Here is an 18109-nt window from a genome sequence, read left to right on the forward strand (position 1 = left end):
AAAACAAGCTAAATAATCTGCCAATGGGGTAAGCAAAATAATCTTGTTTTTGCTTTGAAATTAGATTATTTTGCTTAAATTTGTCATATTATTTATGAAAACAAGACAACAGTTTTTACATGTCTGCTTTTGTGTTTATTTTTTTATTTTGCTTCTTAATTTAGGAGTTTTTTTTTGTATTTGGACTAGAAAACAAGTCAAAAACTTAAGTAAAAAAAAGCTTTTTTTTGCAGTGTATTGTGCCACATTAATTAGGATTGATGTAAACACATTCCTATTCACTGTGCTAATTTTTCAAGTCACCTTGCATTTTTTTCAACCATTGACCTTCTAATACCAACACTTTTTTTATTATCTAGCTTTTATTTTCTACATTATCATTCAGAATTTTTACATTATCCTTTAGAAGTCATTCTAGTATGACTTGTTTGCTAATTTGTTTCTATATCAGTGTTGCATACCTGTCAACATTGGGATGTAACCCCCTCACTCCCCACAAAAAAAGAACAAAAACCTCAAACCTACCCAGAAGAACTCTCAAAATGAACCTAAACTCCTTAACCTGTTCATTCAGAGCAGCTTAATTGTATATAAGCCTAGTTGAAACTAAATTAGCTTCAAATAATAGAATAGATATTAAACATTAGAAAAATGAAAGTAAAATAAAAGGTTTAGCCTATTAAAGTCAATGGCAATATAGAAATTAAATCAGGTCATAAAATCTCGTTCACTTTTTATTCACTGTATTTAAATGTTGATTAAAGCTGCTATAGATGTTGAGTGAAGAGCAGTAAATCTCTCATTTTGGTCAACTGTTTTGTTTGATAACAGAGGAGTCACTTTAAGAATCACAGAGGAGTGAATTGGCTATTACTCTCCTGTCAGGAGGACCAGGCCTTCACCCAAAGCTGTGGGAGATCCAACTGCTGGTAACAGATATCAGCATAAAAGTCTTTGCTGAAATGTTTACAAAGGTCAGATCTGACAGCGAAATCAACTGCTGCATTAAATGCATTTTAATAATCCATTCGTAATCTGACTGATGGTTCATAGAGAATGAGAAACCTTCATGTAAACACCACAATGGGAAAAAAATAATCCGGTTAATCTTGAAAAGAGGTGCAGATCTGTCAGTTTAAGCAGAATGATCTGCTGAATTAAAAACACTTTTTTCCAGCAACAATAATCAAACTGAAACTGAAAAATAGAATGACATAAAACATAGAAAATTTTCACTCTAAATCCACTTGAACCACATAACTAAAGCTGGACAATAGGAATGATATAAAACATTAAAAAGTTGCATTCAAAATCCACTTGAACCTGCTTAAAAACTTTAGAGCCAGTTTGAATAGCCATAACTCTTCTATGCATCACATCTCTGAGGCTTCAGCCCACAATGAAATGAACTACTGTCCTCCTCATAACGTGATCAATGATTTATGAAGGAAGTGTTGAAACCTGGAGGAAACCCTTGCCAAAAAGTCGTCTCGTAAACCATTTAGTATTGATTTTGATCCAAATCACAATCTCAGCTAATGATTCAATCCACTCAAGATGGGGAGCGCTATGATGAACAAGCACCAAAAATAGCTGCTTTATTGCCATCGCTGCTCAGGACACCGGACCATCAGAGTGAAGGGGCGAGCGTCCCTCCCGGAGAGTTTGCGTCACAGCGGGCTGCATCGATAACAGCAGCCAAAAATAGCACCAGCATGATAGACGGCACAGGCTATTTTTGTTAGGGTCGAGAGAACCTATTAAACGCCTGACCCAAAGATGCATCACAGTCACCGACTGCTGGACGCTTTCTGTCCCCTTCCTGCAGGCTGAGGTTTAATCCTTTTGGACATATTTGAAATGCAAACACACTTAAGCTAATTGCTGTGCTAAGAAAGACAGATGGAAAGAGCTTGTTTTCGTCCCTCAGTAAAAGTCCACATTTGTGTGTCAGAGGCATTTGAGCTGAAATTAGAATCGGGAGTGATTACTGGCAAAAAACAATTAGCCTTTAAAAAAAATGGATGCTGAAAATGGTTTTGCACCTATGCTGACAGAAAAAATGTGTCTTTTGTACAAGTTTGCAGAGCATTTTGTTCCTTGCCTGACTTATAAAGGTCAAATGTAGCTATATATGAAGCTTGTCAGTAATTAGAGACTCAACCCTATGCATACCAAGTTCTTCATAAAGACTAATTGAATAAAGAATGACATGAGTATTACTTTCAAACTTTACATGAGTACTGTGCACAGTTTTGAACAACAGACTATCAGACTATAAACATCACTGGTTTATGAGTATTAGCATAAAACGGCAATTCTCACAGATTGAAATCCAGTAATTTCAACGTGAATTTGCATGGTTAACAATTTGCAAAACAGGCTCATTGGTAATACATGCTTCAGCCTACATTTTGTGAAATCACAAAAACATACTTAAATGTGTGTTTGCCTGCAGTTTCTAGGTAAAATGAATGCAACACGGCAGTATGACTTTTGTTCCTTTTCCAAAACCAAATAAATAAAACAACTTAACAGTGTCTATGATTTGAAATCAAAAACATTTGCCTCACCTGTCTCTACATCAGGGATCTCAAACTCAAACTGACAATTCACAGGAGGGTCGTTTTAACATTCAATCACAAAAAAAAAGTGGAAACCTGACATAACTGATGCATCTTAGGACAACAGAAATGACGTTTATATTTCAAGCATTACCTGTCATCAGTAAGAATGCAAATCAGCATGGTTATCGTGTCACACATCAGCTGCTGAAATATATCTGGTTGTTGTGTGTATGGCTGAGCAATAGACACACACTCAGTCATTCTTCCACAGAGTATATGCAGTAAAAACTCTAGCTTTTTGTTTCTTGTTGTACATATTGAAGGGGGATTTTAAATTGCTAAGAAAATACTATAAATAATAGGCAAAATAATTATTATTCTGTCCCAACCAATTGTATTGTTCAAATAGCGTAAGAACAACAGAAAGCTGTTTGGGTAACTTAAGTGACTTTACTGGCAATTGCTCTTCTATATCTTTCTTTTTTTTTGTAAAACTACAATAAAGTGAGGGAAAGTATGTACATATTCACATTTACTCTAGCAAGTTCAATTCAACTAGCAGTACAGTTTTAGTAATGCACATAGTTTTTATGCAAATCTTTATAAGCATATGAGCAAAATCTATTAATGAGACAATTTGAATCGAATATTAGCAAAATTAACATATTTGTTACACCACTAGCATAACACGTGTAAGCCATGAAGAAGTGTTTGTACAACAAAATACACATGGTATTAAAACTGATGCTAATCAAAAGACCCTTGAATTTTACAAAAAGAGAGCTTTAGTAAAAATAGAGCACTTACGGACATATATTTTAACGTTTAAATGAGCCATAGAATTACTATTACTGTTACTTTTGACCATGACACTGAGAGAAAATGAAAGTAAAACTACTCTGAATGCAACAAAATGGCTGAACCACAAATGGCTAGATGCAACTGCACAACAATGATAGTGGTTCAAAAATATCTGTTATGGCGGGCCGAATCGCATTATATTTTTGACGTCTGTTGCGGGCGGGAGGAAGGAGGAGGGTGGTCCATAAATGGCCTGCGACTGGCAGTTTGAGACCCCTGCTCTACATGGACAAATTTACATGTACAGTCGGTTTGCTTGGTACAGGTAGCTCACTTTGTACACTGTTGTGACCAAAGAGCTTAGGTTTGAGCCAGGTAAAGCATGGTTCCACAAAAGAGATAAAAGCAATGTAAAATCAAGATAAAACTACATGTTCACACTTCATGTTCTCTTATGATTGAACACTGGTTGAGTTAACATGGTTGAGTTAGTGCAGTGGTTTGCTAGGCTACGGGATCTGTATGACAAGCCCTGCCCTCTCGTGGATGTGCACAAGAAGGACATTTAACTGAAATGCACAATCAAATGGACCCCAGGTAATGCATTTCAGATTCACAAAAATGTAGATAGCACCCTCTAGTGGATTTGTCATCTGAAATATGCAACAAAATGCAAGCGAGGCAATATATTTTATGTTTTGTGTAGGAAAATGTATGAGGCATGTTTTTCCAATGAGCCAGGGCTGGGTGTAGTTCACACACTACACAATACTGAAAATTTATAATGAAAATTTTGCCTGCAATATTTTCTTGAACTTATTTAAACAAGTATATGATTTTTACCAAAGATGCACCAATATGGAAATTTTAGCAGATATCAATACCCGATATATGTATTTAGAAATATGTATTTATGTGTTTGGAGGCCATCGTAAAGACTGATAAATATAATTCTTTATGGGATCTTTTCTGAGCCTGATTATTACCCTTAATTCCCGAAGACATTGCAGCGAAACATCTAGACATTTCTTTTCACAAAATCCTTTAAAAATTGCTGTTCTTATATTCTGTGAGTTCAACTATTAACAAAAACAACACAGTTTACTTTGGGTTTAACAGTAGCAGATTTCCTTTAGAATAATCTTGGCCACATTCAACTTTTGTCATTCCCATTGCTGACACAAATTACGCATAAGACAAAAGCTCAATTGTCTACAAAGACTCAAAGGGGCCTGAATGAGCTCCCAACAAGCCTCCAATACATAAAATGTAATACCGATTTAGGCTCTCTGGATTTTTTTTCACCCTAAGGAAACACCCAGATCCATCCATTCATTAATTATCTGAACGAGGCCATCAGCCTCACTGCTTGTGCTGTGCTCTTGCATAAGTCCAGGACTGGTAGAGGCTGCTGTTTCAGCAGATGTTTACTAAGGGTGTTTTTTCATTATACCTGCTGATCTAACTGCTTGAGTCACACATCTGCAACACTAACTAGTTCTGACAGACCAACATATGTTGTGTTTTGGATGCTGGCCCATTCTGAGATGTTGGTTTCTCCAATAACTCAGAATCATGTTTTCAATACGTTTTTCTTTTGTAGACCTTATTTCAGGGCCTGGTGTGGTTCAGACACAGAGGTATGGGAATCATAATGAATAAATTTGTATTCACTTTTAATGGTCAAAAGCTAACTTTGCAAACAAGAATTCATATTTGCAATGTGCGACATCGATGACCATGCCCATAATAAAACGCTTAGTTTTAATCTTAATGGTATTAGATAATAAGAAAATTAATTATGGATTAACTCTGCACTATATGCCTCCCTCAATCCTACAGCTGAAAGTAATGTGTTTAGAAAACTGAAATAATGAATTTTTGTCATTGTTACCATTTTCTAAAGAAGAATATGTCATTATCCATATTTAAAGTGCATGAGGCTGAAACCATGGTCATATATTTAAAATAATATTTCTTCTTTAAAGTAGGTAGAGTATTATTAAAAAGCTATTATAGGCATGTTCTAAAACACAATAATGATCCCAAGCAATTTCCAGATATATTCGCATAGTAGCTGCACTCTACTATGACCGATAGATGATTAATTTCAGAAATACTGACCTGTGACAATCCAGCATCCATTTATACATGTAGGATAAGCAGGCATAATTGTACAAACGAACTAGAAAACAGCAAGAAGCTATTTCCAGAGGTCTGACAGCACCCTAAATAAAGAATCCCATGCAATGTGATGCATTTGGAAAATCACCCATTTGCACAGAAAGATCAATGTTAATCAATATGAGTCACTGTTTGCAATAATTCTGTACATAAACAACAAACATACTGGTTTATTCTGAGTGACAAGACCAATAAATCTGCCTCTCAATTTAGCACATTAGCACTTCACAACATCACAAACACCTCGATCAGGCTATTTTCTCCATCAGCGGAAATACTAATATATTCCAGGCTATGTAACAACCATTTCAGCGGACTATTGACTCTTTTGGGAGCCTTCTGAATACTAAACAACAATTTACTGGCACCAATAAACCATGGATCAGAAAACAGCCACACCAAGGTTTGTTTTGAAAATGAATAGAGTAACTTATATTGACACCTTACACACCGGCAAACATCTAACTTTTTGAATCCTAGAGCACTTAAAATGCCCACACGATTCTTACACCTCATTATTCAAAACTTGGAATGATACCAAAATGTGTATTCAGAAGAAATATAAAAATGCACAGGAAGATTTTAAAGGGGTGGTCCACTATGAAATCATATTTTAAACTTTAGTTGATGTGTGATGTAGCTGTGTGAACGTAAACAACATCTCTGAATGTAATAAGCTCAAAGTTTAATGCAAAAGGAGACATTGGCGTTAACAGAGTTAGCTTAGCAAAGCCTACAGCGAACAAAGTTTTGGGACTACAAAAAAATACATCCAGGGGAGATCACACTTCCAGTTACGCGCATTCACCACGCGCACACCCCCCGCGCAACGGAGGGGCATGGCCAGACGCGCTATAATGTGAAGCTAAAATGATGTCCAAACTCTGCTCTTTCCACAGAGCGTGTTCAGTTCAAGCATCTTATAAACACAACCAAGCCTTAACAATACACTGTGGACCACCCATTTAAAATTCACAAAACATTCACAAAAAGCCATACTTATCCATGCTTATCTAGATTTTCAAGGGAAATTCTTTCATCATTTACTCATTTACTACTTGTTCCAAACCTGTTTAAGTGTGTTTCCTGTTTAAAACAACAGAATTAATTTATATTTATTATAAAGCATTCTGGAAACTGATATCAAGACTTCTACATTATTTTCTTTCGGTCAGACTGTATTTTGATGGTCCGTTTGTTGTATTTAAGTTACATTGCAATTTATTCTCATCCGATTATAAGAAGACTGTTAGGTTAGGGTTAGGGTTGGGGTTAGGGTTATGGTTAGTGTAAGTAGACATGTACTTGCAAGTTTCTTATAGTCAGTTAAATGTCTGTTGAAGGAGCAGTATCAGCAGATGTTAAGCAGACAGTCTACGAATGCTCAAATGGACCATCAAAATAAAGTGTTACCTTTTTTCTTCCTATGGATGTCAATTCCTACTAGTTTCTTAAAAATATCTTCTTTTGTGTTAATCAGAAAATCAAAACTCATAAAGGTTTGGAACCATTTCAGGGTGATTAAATGCTAACAACTATCTTGTGGACCTCTGAGGCCCCCTAGTTGAGGAGCACTGTCTTACAGCACATCAGCAGTCGCATCTTCATGAATTAGATCTCACCTGCAAAAAATGACAAGGCCTCATGGAGGACTTCAGATCTTGAGGCATGGTCGGTTTCTCCAGGTTGAGGGAAGATTTACGGTAGGCTTCTTTAGCTTGGCTGACAGTCAGCGTCGACCAGGAGCTGCGCTTCATGAATTTGCCCTCGGGGGCCATAGCGATGCTCTCGCATGCTGAACATTTCACATCATTGTTGCTCTTAGAGGTCTTTAGTGAAAGGTCACCGAAGTGCCCGTGGCCCATGTCCGGGTAACAGTGGGTGATATGATCTCCGTGGTGCCGACTCATGATGCTGGGAGTCCGGTAGGTGCTATCACTGTCCAGGTTGTCATCAGAGCTCCACCAGCCTGCTATCCCTGAGCGTTGCTTGGACTCTGACTTGCGTTCCTTGCTCTTACTTCGTTTGCTGTGTTTGTGGCTCCCATGGTCATGGCCGTGATGGTGGTGGTGATGGTGGTGGTGTCCGCTGTCTGAGCGAGAGTCTCCCTTGGTGCCGTTCATCTTGGATGAGCCTTCAAGAGAATGCGATTTGGTGAAGAGCTTCTGGACGGAGTGCACCAGGTGGCGGATGCGCCCGGGACTCTCGTTGCGCTGCTCACTGTTGGTGGTGGTGGCAGACGTGCGCTGGTACTGCAGCGTGTGGAAACCATCTCTATGAATCGGTAGCTGCTTCTCGAACTGGTCAAGGAGGTTCGCAGGAATACGGTTCATCTTCCCGGATCCGCCACCCCCACTGACAATGCTAACCCCTCCTCCACCACCTCCTCCTCCACCGTGAGAAGTGGAGCCGTCGTCCCGCGAGCCGTCGTGATGTGAACTGTAGTGCATTCTAGGAAAGGTGCTGCTGGAGACGTGGTCAGATGCCATAGAAACTGGCATCACCATGCACTCCGAGTGGATGGAGCTGCGGGGTGAGCAGCGGTGTGGATCCAAAGGGCAACTCTCGGTGGGACTGAGCAGGTAGGGAGAGCGGGAGTCGGGGCCGACATGCTGCAAGTGATCGAAGGACTGATCGCAGTCTGGCAGCCCACAGGTGTGTCCTGATGTGAAGGTGAGCTGAGGACGACCGCTTGATAAACCTTTCATATTCCTGGGAGGGGAGGGGTAGCTGTCTTCATCGAAGTACGGCGGTGGAGACCATGAATCTAGCTGATCTATGAAAGACAAAGACAGAGAAAAAAATCGAGGACGAGTGAGTTTGATTGATTTTACTCTGGCATTCTGCATCAGCTTATACCTTACATGTAGGAAACTAATAGGGATGTTTGTAAAACACTGTGCAGAGATATAAACAAGCTCAATTTACAAAATCTCTGCCACTTTTAGGAATTCAGGTGAGCTTTTTAGCTGCACAGTCATGGAAAACGAGACACATTAAATCATGAATGGAATGAAATAATGTTGTCCACACAATAGCACGTCCCACAGCCCTTTTGCCGATCCACCCCATCTGGTCCTGCCAGGCCTTACGAGGACAGAATTGCAAGCCTTGCCATTTATCCAATGCAAAGTAAAATAATAGCCTATCATTTTGGAACCGCTGGGCCATCAGTCAAAGCCGGATCCAGAGAGAGAGGGAGCACTTCGAGGTGCTTCAGCGGTTGTCCTTGAGAGACATTGCTCAGAGATTAAAACCACATTCACTGTGATCTTTCATCACAGCCACATATGGGCAGCCTGCCGCTAACTTCATCAGAGCCTCAGAGATGGTGTTTTCACATCCAGCCGTTTGCCCTTTCTGACATAACTATTTCATGCTGCTCGATCACATGTCATTCCACACAGGTGATTAATGGGAATTTTCATGTGGTAAAAAAAAATACATGGTAACGAATATTAATACAAAGGTCATTTTTCAATCACCGCAGGGAAAATACAGAACATAACGTGTCAGGTTTAATGAGTTTTCAGTGTCAAAAGTGAAAGCTGGTTAAACCTCAACCGATTTAATCTCAGCTGAGGCATTATTAATAACTTTTAACTTGTTTTTTCTAATCAGAATGAAAGCACATCATTTGGAAAATATTCACACTCTGTATGTTTCCAAAAACTTCATTAGCCAACTTGGGTCACAAATCCATAGCAAAACCAAATCTGCAAACAGTATCACAATAGTGTGTAGGCCTTTTCTAAAAATGTCATATTATATGTACTAGACCATGCACACGAGAAAAATTATTAATAGCAATAGTCTCACATTAGTCTAATACTGAGCTTTAGTAGCAGAGGTTATCACTCCAAAACCTGTGAACGTCACTATAGACAGTTCTAACCAGCGTGGTTCAAATGATGTTCCTGTGACACAGATCAAGAAACAGGCAAGGGTAACTAGTCCCCAACAATGCATCGTACTATGGCAGCGCGTTACATCACTGTTCAGGAAATGCACCACTAACAGAGTAGGGGAAACAAGGGGATATTGCAACACCCTCAAATCCTCCAATCTGAAACAAGCTACAGTGACATTGAATATCTCAACACAATCTCATTGGTTCATTCTATTAAAAATGTCTTTAGAATTTTAACCAGCTACAGCTATAGTATAACTATAGTAAAGCATTGCTGGATACTGCAGCAGTGAAGTAATTGGTTTCATAGGGATGTCCAGATCCAATCACGTGATTGGAAATCAGGGCCAATCATGCAGTTTCAGAGTCGATCGGAATCAGGCGTTACCTACCAATCAGGACTCTAATATATATATATATATATATATATATATATATATATATATATATATATATATATATATATATATATATATATATATATATATATATATATATATATATATATATATATATATATATATATATATTCTCATTATTTTTTAACACATCTATAGTTATGTGGTGGCACAGAGTTAGACCTTTTTTTTTGACTTCAGACAGAAACAGCATGTGCAGCATGACATCACTTTAGTGCGAATTGGTTAAATGCCGGCTAAGTAGAACATGGAAGCAGCTTGAAGCGGAAAGTGCAAGTGTGTCTCCAGTCTGGAGGTATTATAAAGTTGATGACAACAACATTACCATACCAGACTGTGAGATATGTAAAATTGGGATTGCCTGCTGGGGATTTTAAGTTGAGGTGCTATTTGTTTTTATATTCGATTTTTTAATATTTACTTTTGCACTAAAGTCCAAAAGTGATGAATTGACAGACTTAAGGGCAAAAAAATCTGATTGGGACATCTCTAGTTTAAAGTAGGCTTTTATTTGAGATACAGTTTCAATTTTAACAATCTGATTTCTGCATTCAATTTATTTTAATTTTCTTGTTCTTCTTTGCGAAATTAAATGGATTATTAACTCTTTATAGGGCACTCAATGAAAAACTTTTTGTAAAAACTCGGAAGTGTTACTGGGGGTTATTACAAGACTTTTGAACTCTTTTGACTATAAAAATATTTTTTCCCAAATGAGGTTTAACAGAGCAAGGAAATTTTCACAGAATGTCTCATTATATTTTTTCTACTGTAGAAAGTCTTATTTGTTTTATTTAGGCTAGAATAAAAGCAATTTTAAATTTTTTGAAAACCATTTTAAGGTCAATATTATTAGCCCCTTTATGCTATATATTTTTCAATAGTCTACAGAACAAATCATCGTTATACAACAACTTGCCTAATTACCTTAACCTGCCTAGTTAAGTCTTTAAATTTCACTTTGAGCTGTGTAGATGTGTCTTGAAAAATATCTAGTATAATATTATTAACTGTCATCATGGCAAAGATAAAATAAATCAGATATTAGAGATGACTTATTAAAACTATTATGTTTAGAAATGTATTGAAATGTCCATCTGTTAAAAAAATAAACAGGGGCCTAAAATTCTGATTTCAACTGTTTATAAATGGTAATCAATGACAATGAAGTGACCATATATGGTTATTACCCCAAAAAGGGTTAATCAGTAATCATCAATATTGTATAGTGCATCTTGTATAGTGAGTATTTAAAGTATTCTTTCATTTATGAGGAAAAATGAAAAAAATATCGCCATTGCCACCGGTTTGCTGCAAATTAAAAAAAACACAACTGTTCAATAATTCAATCTAAACATTTTATAATAATAATAATTTAAATAATAATAATAATAATTATAATAATAAGCTATAAAAATATTTCACAACATCACTTCTTGTAACTGTATTTTATATTTTGACTAAATAAATAGAGACCTCATACTTCGCACCTGTCTGAGCCACACGCAAGAAACTGGGCACCGAGAAACTGGGCAGATGACAAAAGCAAAGCATCTTAATGTGAATTTGAAAAGCAACCGATTCAAACCCCTCCCTTGTGTTTAATTAGAACACAAACAGAGTACTGACCCATAAGGAGGATCTTTAGCTCAGGTCAGCACACACCATAATGATGCCCAAGTCCATCTTGATTGAAGAGGACCTGAAGGAGAATGTCAAGTTTGTTTATTCCGAGCGTATGAAAGAATATTTCAGAGTGACGGCGAATCGCAAAGAGGCACTTCATTAAAATTAAACTTTGTGAGAGGCTGAACAACACAGTGAATCACTTTAAAGCACATCCAGAACAAACGCTACTGTTTGGATCACACTCTGTAAACACTGGCCAATACAGCCGCTTGATTATGCTCAGCCAAAGGTTAAAAGCAAGGAACCTCTAAAGAATCAGGTTTGCACATCAGAAAAATCGAAGAGATGCAATTGTGTCCTTCGCTCCCAGAAGGCTCTGCAATAAGCCACAGTTACTATTCTAAATCTGAAGTGACAGATAAAACTGACAGGACCAGAATGGTTGTGGTATCTTTGGAGATGTTATAGTTTTAAAGCAGCCTGTTGTTGGTTATTTCTCCTTTATGCAAATCCAACACAACAGCAGCTAAATATCTAGAGACTACAAGAAAGGAGAAGCACAGATTGGAGATTGAAATTAAAAGCTTTATTTTTCAGACATTAAAAACAGATCAGATAAAAGAGCTTCTCTATACCCCCGGACTGAATCAGCTAGAAGACTATGACCTTGAGAAGAGTACCTTATACATATGTGTGTATATGTGTGTGTATATATGTGTATACATACATATATACATATATATATATATATATATATATATATATATATATATATATATATATATATATATATATATATATATATATATATATATACAAAAAAGCAAACTGAAATGAAATGTTTCAATTTAATATTGTAAATGAATCTGATTTGTAAAAATGTAAATACCGTCACTCGATGGAGAGAGAATTATGCAGAAGAGATCGGTGAGAAAATTAAGACAAAAACTAGTGTATTTTGTTTTTAAATTACATTGTTTTAGTTTTTACTGTAATAAGTTTATTTTAAAATGTAAAAAATATATACTGTATTAGTTAATATATAAAGCTGTTTTTATAGTATTTTCTAAATATTATTAATAAATTAGAAAATTACCCATGGTAACTTTATTTACCTTCGGCCCACTAGCCTCAATCAAGTTTGTTTTTTGGCTCTTTGTAAGGAAAAGTTTGGGCACCCCGTTACTAGACCATACATATCCACTTCAACAGCTCTTCAACAGCAAACAAGTTTATTCATATCTGTATTTTGAAGGGGTCTTTTATTCAAACATAATTTACCTGATTATAATATAACATTTTATTTAACCAAAAATTGTGATTTTGTTCCGGCTTTGCACAGAATCAAAGTTATAAAACAGATTAACAATCCTGTAAAAACCTCTGACTCAAATATGCCCAAAAAAAATCTACAGAATTTTTTCAACATGACTTCATTCAATGTTCGAAAAGTTCATACTAGAAATGTGTATAAATTAGTATGTATTTAGTTAAACAACACCTCATTTGCATATTTAATCATAACATTTTAGAAAACATATAATATAAACAAATGTTTGACATTCTTAATGTAACTATCAATTAATAATTTAACCAATGTTCACTTGTAGTGTCTTGCCTTTAATCATGATTTATTTGTCTAATATTCTAGTTGCATGATAATACTCTGCCGGTCTGCTGGACAAAGGAGACTCTCTGGTCTCAGTCTGAGTTCAGAGCAGGTCACAGGAGGCTCTAGAGAATGGGCGAGTGTTTTGGCACTGCTCTACAGCCCGAAGCACCTCCTGTCACCTCCTCTCATGATTTCAGTATTCATACCCTGGACGTCCCCGCTGAATAAATAGGGCTCACTGCAGCCTCCTGCATACTAACAGCATGAGAGCAATCAGCCGCGCGTCTCTCTCTCTGTCCTCGACTCTCTGCGGGCGGCAGCAGGTAGAGAAGCTTTATTTTGCTGACTGTGTTGCTACAGCAGTGCTAGTGAAGACAAATGATCCATACACCACATTAACACCAGAGAAAGGTGGCAGTGAGACCTGATGGAGCTGTTGAACTGCACGGCCATGACTACAGCTCTGACAACTAGTGAGCTGCCTACGTAGGGAGCATCCTGGCATCACAAATGCTTGTAAGTGAAGCCTCTATAAGCACACACTCACGAGTGATGTTTTAGTGTAATTTTTGTAGTATTTTTACTTTTATTAAAGTGTTTTAATTTATTTAATTCGTTTTAATTAACTTCACTAAATAAAAAATAATAAATTTAGTACATACTGTATATACTTTTGTAGTATATACACGTTTTTCCTTAAACTAGAATGGTACACAAAATTTGTAGCTATACATTTATGGTATAATTTACAATAAACTTAATCTATCTACAATATACAAGTGAATAGGGTACAATGCAATAGGGAACAATCGATTCTGTTGCTAATTGTTGTTTAACTAACTGTTAAACTTTTAGATTGAGCCCTAACACAGTTGACAATAACAGAGTGGACATTTGGAGAGTTGACTGAGATTTTTCATAATACTTCATATAATTGTATTAAGTTTAAGTAACCAAACAAATACAAATATTTTCTTTTTAGTTTGTAATACTTTGTAGTATTTTGACATAAATTTCATAACAAAACTGTAGGTATTTAGTATGTAATTAACTGCAATACTGTAAAGAAACTGTTTTTAAATTCTGAAATTACATACAAATATGCATTTTAGGAACATATATATATATATATATATATATATATATATATATATATATATATATATATATATATATATATATATATATATATATATATATATATATATATATATATATATATATATATACAGTCGAAGTCAGAATTATTAGCCCCCCTTTAAATTTTTTTTTTCTTTTTTAAATATTTCCCAAACAAAGCAAGGAAATTTTCACAGTATGTCAGAAAATATTTTTTCTTCTGGAGAAAGTCTTATTTGTTTTATTTTGGCTAGAATAAAAGCAGAATAAATAGCAAGTTTTTAAAAATTTTTAAAACCATTTTAAGGTCAAAATTATCAGCCCATTTAAGCTATATGTTTTTTCGATAGTACACAAACCATCGTAATAAAATAACTTGCCTAGTTAACCTAATTAACCTAGTTAAGCCTTTAAATGTCACTTTAAGCTGTATAGAAGTGTCTTGAAAAATATGCAGTATAATATTATTTACTGTCATCATGCAAAGATAAAAGAAATCAGTTATTAGAAATGAGTTATTAATAAAACTGTTATGTTTAGAAATGTGTTGAAAAAAATTTCTCTCTGAAATTGGGGAAAAAGAAATTGGGGAAAAAAAAAATAAACAGGGGGCTAATAATTCCAACTTCAACTGTATATATATATATATATATATATATATATATATATATATATATATATATATATATATATATATATATATATATATATATATATATATATATATACAGTGGTTCAGTATTCACAGTACTCAGATCCACTCTTTGCTACATTGACAGAAAAACACAAAATTGTTGACAACTTTTCAATTTCAACAATTTTTGCCTTTTTTCATGTACAGTTTTGGAAAATATTTAAAAAAGAAAAAAATTCAAAGAGGGGCTAATAATTCTGACTTCAACTATATATATATATATATATATATATATATATATATATATATATATATATATATATATATATATATATATATATATATATATATATACATAGGTGCACACTTACTTACAATGAGCCTTAAACGAGGTATCTAAACAACTGTGTGTAAGAAGCCATATAAAAGCAGCAAATATCTCTCTTTTGTCACTTCAACATGCTTCATTAAGCAGAATGTTCCCACAATGTTCTACTTTGTTCCAGCTTGACAATTAATCCTCCAATTAATCACCATCCTCAAAAGTGATTGCCACAGCAGTCCTTTTCTTCCCTCTCAAACAATCGCTCTCTGTTTTATGAACTGACTTTTAGAGCGAGGACACTGTTCGCTCCTGCCCATAAGAAAGAGAGAGAGAGATTCCTGATAAGCCTGTTAAATGCTTATCGTAAAGGAGTGAATTAGCATGAGGTCTATTATCTTTGCCTGCTTCTGCTCAGCGTGGTAAAACATGCTTATCCCAGCAAACTGAAGACACGTATTTGACATAATGATGGGTTTATGGGCTGGAAAGATGATAGAAAAGTTTGATTTACTGTAAATGCACGTCTAAAGGAATAGTTCACCCAAAAATTTAAATTCTGTCGTACTTTATTCTGGCAGCAAGAGTGAATGTTTGTGACAAGTTATTAATATATGCAATTGTCTGGATTTATTTTAATCTCTACATGATGTAATTAAATGTTTATTGATTAATTACATTTATTTGATGATTAGGGCTATTACACCAACTGCTGAATGATAATTGAAAAAAAAAAAAACTTTAAATATATATCTTTGTAAATTGCAAGGCATTCCAGCATTTGCAGCAGATTTAGGAAGTGAACTGTGTTTCATAAATCATGACGCTAAACCTGCAGCTGTTGAGTCCGTACAATGCAACTGGCCTGAAAGTGTCTGAACACAGAACTGTGTGGAAAGAACACAGAACAGCTTGCTATAGGAAATCCTTTTGGAGTCACTCATTTATGTAACACTCAGAGACAGACTCCCGGGCAAGTCTTAAAAAAAGAAAGAAAAAATGTTCACATAAAATTTGCAGTTGCCACAGTAACCAGCTCTTAAAGTCTCTTAGCTGTGTCATGTAACAGAAGCAGAAACACGTCAATTCTTTAAGTTCTGAAGATACAATGCTTGTGAAGTCAGACTCAAAAGAGAAATGCTTTACAGCTTCATGAATGGCACTTAATTCATTTTTTAAAATCCCAAAAGTCTTGCAAGCACTATCTCACCGTCAAAATGAATTTATTCACTATACTATAATTCTATTTAATATTTATATAATAATAAAAGTGTTATATACATGAATTATTAGTATTATCATAGAACACATCAACAATAAAACAACAACAATAAATCAACAGACAGGTTGAAAAACTATGTACATCATAAATACTTCATTGATTAAACATTAAGATCTGAATTAATTGATAGAAAAATGTATTAAACTGAAAGATAAGACATACCAGTCAAAAGTTTGATTGTAATAGCTTTATAAAAGACATGTGAATGAAACATTTATATAGATGAAACACTTGTTTTCTGTAGTGAAAAGGATATTTTGTGATTATGTGTATAGTACTAACACTGCTGAAAATATGCTGAAATGTTGAAAAAAGTGCACCTGTGATGATCTCTCATTATATACAGCAAGTATTCATTCATTCATTCATTCATTTTCTTTTCGGCTTAGTCCCTTTATTAATCAGGGGTCGCCCCAGTGGAATGAACTGCCTACTTATCCAGCATATGTTTTACGCAGCGGATGCCCTTCCATCTGCAACTCATCACTGTGAAACATCCATACACACACATGCACAAACATACACTACGGTAAATTTTTGCATACCCAATTCACCTAAACCGCATGTCTTTGGGCTGTGGGGGAAACTGGAGCACCTGGAGGAAACCCACGCCAACACGGAGAGAACATGCAAACTCTACAGCAAGAACACTCTTAGAAATAAAGGTCACTTGAGTGGTACCTGTTCAAAAGGTACACTTTTGTACCATAGGTCCCCATTTGTACCTTAAGGGTAAATAGTAATACCTAGGTAATAGCTAGTGTACACTAAAGATACAAATTTATACCTTTAAAGTACCAATGAGCACATGTAAGTTACAAAATTTTACCTTTTGTAAATATGCCAACCCAGTGACAGGATTTTTACCTTCGGAGCGTGTACTAGTTTTAAAATGTACCAATTGCTTATGAAAAATGTGCCAAACCAATCAAAAAATCTGTTAGCCACCAGCACATCAGGTATGACGTCTCCCCAGTCTGCATCCTAAAAAAACATGGCTCTTTGTAGTAGTTTACAAAAGTAATCTACCACTTAAACCTACCACTTTTAAATACTGTATAACTGCAGGTTAACTATGTTCATATATAATGTCCACCCTAAAAACAACTCCTTAACATCTCTGATTTTGATTGCCATGCAATAATAAGCACCTGTTGTAAAGCTGCTTTGAAACATTCATTATTGTGAAAAAAAGCTATACAAATAAACTTGAATTTAATTTAATTTAATTAAACTGCAAATGTTGTCAAAATACGTAAGAAAACAATGTAGAGGCTTCAGGACCATGGACAGCTCCTCAACATTTCAGCTCAGTTTTTACAATCAAAACTATAGCCGTTGTGTGTTGAACACACTACATTTCAGTCATCATTTTGATTTTACAAAGAACATCAATAAGCATTATAACCGCACGACAATAGATTCATTTATATTTCGTAATGCATGCATGATTTCTAAAGGTCAGAAAATGTACCTGTATAATGTGGAATGTCACAGACTTGGCCAGTTATGAAGAATCAAAAATTGGGCTGTACACCGAACCAAATTGCAATTTTGTACTTTTTAAATAATAATCATAATTAGGAAATATTTAAGTATTGATGCTTTAATATTGCACAGTAAACCCCTG

General features: G+C 35.3%; 1 protein-coding gene across 1 annotated transcript in view; it reads right to left on the reverse strand.

Annotated features, from left to right (window-relative positions):
* The window catches only part of dlgap2a (discs, large (Drosophila) homolog-associated protein 2a), a 179831-nt gene that overhangs the window by 62792 nt on the left and 98930 nt on the right, over positions 1–18109 (reverse strand). Inside the window, exon 2 of the mRNA XM_056477174.1 lies at positions 7175–8328. Within this exon, the coding sequence (XP_056333149.1) occupies positions 7175–8260 (1086 nt within the window). The 5' untranslated portion in view covers positions 8261–8328. The remainder of the gene's footprint in view (positions 1–7174; positions 8329–18109) is intronic.

The sequence above is a fragment of the Danio aesculapii genome, chromosome 17 (genome assembly GCF_903798145.1).
Source record: "Danio aesculapii chromosome 17, fDanAes4.1, whole genome shotgun sequence".
NCBI classification, from domain to species: Eukaryota; Metazoa; Chordata; class Actinopteri; order Cypriniformes; family Danionidae; genus Danio; species Danio aesculapii.